At 38.4% G+C, this 3821-nt stretch overlaps 1 protein-coding gene across 1 annotated transcript; it reads right to left on the bottom strand.

Annotated features, from left to right (window-relative positions):
• Positions 1 to 483: 483 nt before the first annotated feature.
• Positions 484 to 1935, bottom strand: LOC123307039. Its single transcript, XM_044889241.1, has one exon. It carries the CDS (start codon positions 1933 to 1935, stop codon positions 484 to 486), a length of 1452 nt encoding a protein of 483 aa, XP_044745176.1.
• Between the last annotated feature and the right edge of the window lie 1886 nt (positions 1936 to 3821).

Genomic DNA, 3821 nt, shown 5'->3' with positions numbered 1-3821 from the left:
TGTTGGTTTGGAGTACTGAAAATCAGTTTGCTTGTTAAGCATCTAGGGAAACCGTTGTTTAGCATCAGTGTGTTGAGTTTATTTAGGTTATCTTTAACAAAGGAGGTGTGTGAGATTTTGCTGATGCGATTCTTTAAATTAAGTACTAAATTAATTTTTTGTTTTATTGGGTGATTTGAAGCAAAATTGATATATCTGCCTGAACTACTCGGCTTGGTGTACCAGTTTGTTATGATTTTATTATCCGGTGTTCTTACAAGTCTTGTATCTAGAAACGGTACTGAATTATCTGTTTCATTCTCAATGGTAAACTTGATATGTTCGTCAAAGCTATTAAAACGTTCTAGGGTTAATTCGGCCATGTCCTCAGGAATGGCGGCCACAATGTCGTCCACATATTTTTTAATAAAAGGGAGATTGAAAGGGCGGGTCGGTAAGATGCAGTCCAACAGTTAATCCATCACCATCCTTGCAATGGCAGCGCTATGCTCTGCTCCCATGGGAGAGCCAAAGGTTTGTACGTAAAACTCGTTGTTGTACGTAAAACTCGTTGTTGTAAATGAAGCAATTGGAGGAAAATAAAAATCTTAACATGATAAAGAAGTCTTCTTTAGATATAGATGTTACTTGTGATATGTTGTCCCAGTTATGTTCTACCGCCTTCAAGGCAAGGTCTATTGATATATTACTGTAAAGTGATACTACATCCGAGCTAATAATGATGTAGTCTGGGGGTAGTTGAAAGTCATTGATGAATTCTACAAAAGCGAAAGAGTCTTTGACATAGTACCTGTTGTTGTCATCCATGCTGTCGGAAAGGATCTGTGACGTCAGAGCGGATAATTTGGTAATGGGGGTGTTGATACTAGAAATGATTGGCCGCAGGGACAATACTGGTTTATGTACCTTTGGAAGGCCATAAAATCTGGCTGGGACTGCATTATAATTAAACATTGTTTTACCCTGCTGCTCGCTTATGTATTCCTTTCGGATGAAGTGCTTTATCATGTCGTTAGCCTTAGTTTGGAAGGATGATGTTGGGTCCCTGCTGAGTTTTCTGTAATATCTTTCATCTGACAATATCTCCAGCACTAAGGAATGGTAATGTTCCCTGTTCATCGCCACTGTTACATTCCCTTTATCCGATTGTAAGATTAACAGGTTCGATTGGTTTTTGAGGAAATTCTTGCAATAGTAATATTCCGCCTGAAATGCATTATTAATGCTCATGTTATTGAGTAAGTAGTTGGTAACTATATTCGTGGACAATGATCTGAGGGTATTATCAGCTTCGTGACTATTGGTTTTTTTGAGTGTGATTAGTTGTTCGATGTTCGCTAGCAGTTTCTGAATAGATACTTCTTTTTTTGGAATCTCTATGCAGAATTTAGGGCCTAAGGCAAGAAAACGTTCTACTCGATTGGGAATACTGATGTCGCTAATATTTTTGAACCATTGAGGCTGGGCTCTGGCTCTGTCAAGACAATTTTGATTTAGTGATTGTATTTTCTCAAGGTTGTTACTTTTAATTGATTCAAATTTACTATTGTAACTTATGTTTTGAAAATGTTTAAATTTTTCTAGTATGTCAAGAGGTAGGGTGAAAGCCAGAATCTCCCACCTTCGGATCAAATCCCTCTCTAAAGCTAGTGTGTTCTTTATAGTTGTTCTTATTTCGAAATTGATTATTTGATTCACAATTCTAACCTGCATCCTGTCGGCTTGCCTTACAGAATCCGAACCTGAGATTGATCCATAGAGTGAATTTATCCTGTCCTTGATGTGCCTGGGTGTCAACCCCTGTCGCCTACATTCCAAAAGAAAAATTCTCCTATTTCTAAGTGAGGCCAGTTTCAAGTTGTGATTGGCCCAAAGTTTAACCTGTTGGCATACCCTGCTGCTGTACTGCTGTTTGATGTCCGCATAAAACCCCATGCTTCTATGTATAGTAACGTTAATCCCGTATTAGTGTAATGTATATATTGGTAAGGGGTATGACGGGGAGATGTTCAGTGAAAGGCTACATTTTTTTTCCTCCCCTTTTTTTTATTCTTCGTCTACGTTTCGGCCGCAGTCGCAGGCCTTCTTCAGGACTCTACAAAAACATATACATATCTAGACAAATACAACAAAACACACAGCAGCAGTACCCACCGAATTTTGAGAGAGAAAAGCTCTCTAATAAGCATGACCTGTTGGTCTTGAAATAACTTGCAGTTGTTTGGGTAATTCGATGAAATACATGCCACTCGTTCTTATTATAATCTTCACAAAAAGACAACACATTAAAATCCTTCCGGAAGTTCGGAAGTTGATTCAAATTTACTATTGTAACTTATGTTTTGAAAATGTTTTAATCTTTCTAGTATGTCAAGAGGTAGGGTGAAAGCCAGAATCTCCCACCTTCGGATCAAATCCCTCTCTAAAGCTAGTGTGTTCTTTATAGTTGTTCTTATTTCGAAATTGATTATTTGATTCACAATTCTAACCTGCCAATCATTTCTAGTATCAACACCCCCATTACCAAATTATCCGCTCTGACGTCACAGATCCTTTCCGACAGCATGGATGACAACAACAGGTACTATGTCAAAGACTCTTTCGCTTTTGTAGAATTCATCAATGACTTTCAACTACCCCCAGACTACATCATTATTAGCTTGGATGTAGTATGACTTTACAGTAATATATCAATAGACCTTATATCTATCTATATCTAAAGAAGACTTCTTTATCATGTTAAGATTTTTATTTTCCGCCAATTGCTTCATTTACAAGAACGAGTTTTACGTATAAAACTTTGGCTCTCCCATGGGAGCAGAGCATAGCGCTGCCATTGCAAGGATGGTGATGGATTACCTGTTGGACTGCATCTTACCGACCCGCCCTTTCAATCTCCCTTTTATTAAAAAATATGTGGACGACATTGTGGCCGCCATTCCTGAGGACATGGCCGAATTAACCCTAGAACGTTTTAATAGCTTTGACGAACATATCAAGTTTTCCATTGGGAATGAAACAGATAATTCAGTACCGTTTCTAGATACAAGACTTGTAAGAACACCGGATAATAAAATCATAACAAACTGGTACACCAAGCCGAGTAGTTCAGGCAGATATATCAATTTTGCATCAAATCACCCAATAAAACAAAAAATTAATTTAGTACTCAATTTAAAGAATCGCATCAGCAAAATCTCACACACCTCCTTTGTTAAAGATAACCTAAATAAACTCAACACACTGATGCTAAACAACGGTTTCCCTAGATGCTTAACAAGCAAACTGATTATCAGTACTCCAAACAAACATACAACAGACATGCAGGAAGGTCTTATCCAGAATGGTATGCTGGGTGAGTCCAGGGAGGTCTCAGATTTAGAGGCGGACAGAGTAACGACACAGCAAAGGGACGATAGTCCCACTCGGAATGGCATGCCGGGTGGGACTGGAGAGTTGGTATCCTTAGAGGAAACACAACAGATTGCAACACATGAAGGTGAGATCGCCTCTCAAGAAGATTTGCTTGATGAAGCAGGTGAATTCACGAGGGTCAATTCAGAAGCACACATAACACCTAGCAATAGACACAGTCTTATCCGGAATGGTATGCCGGATGAGACTTTGGAGACAACCACTGATGAAGAAGAAAGAAGATTAATTTTTGTAGCGTTCCCACTCATCCCTCAGGTAACCAATTCGATAATAAAATTGTTCAAAAGTGACAAAATAAAGATTGCGGTGAAAAATGAGTTTAAAATAGGCAATATGTTCTCGCATACGAAAGATAAATTCAGCATAGAAAAAACATCTAATGTAGT

The sequence above is a fragment of the Coccinella septempunctata genome, chromosome 2, assembly GCF_907165205.1.
Source record: "Coccinella septempunctata chromosome 2, icCocSept1.1, whole genome shotgun sequence".
NCBI lineage: Eukaryota > Metazoa > Arthropoda > Insecta > Coleoptera > Coccinellidae > Coccinella > Coccinella septempunctata.
This window is presented reverse-complemented; position numbering and strand designations above follow the sequence as displayed.

Excerpts from the sequence above, each read along its gene's own strand:
- LOC123307039 (XM_044889241.1), bottom strand. The coding sequence starts at position 1,935 with ATGGGGTTTTATGCGGACATCAAACAGCAGTACAGCAGCAGGGTATGC.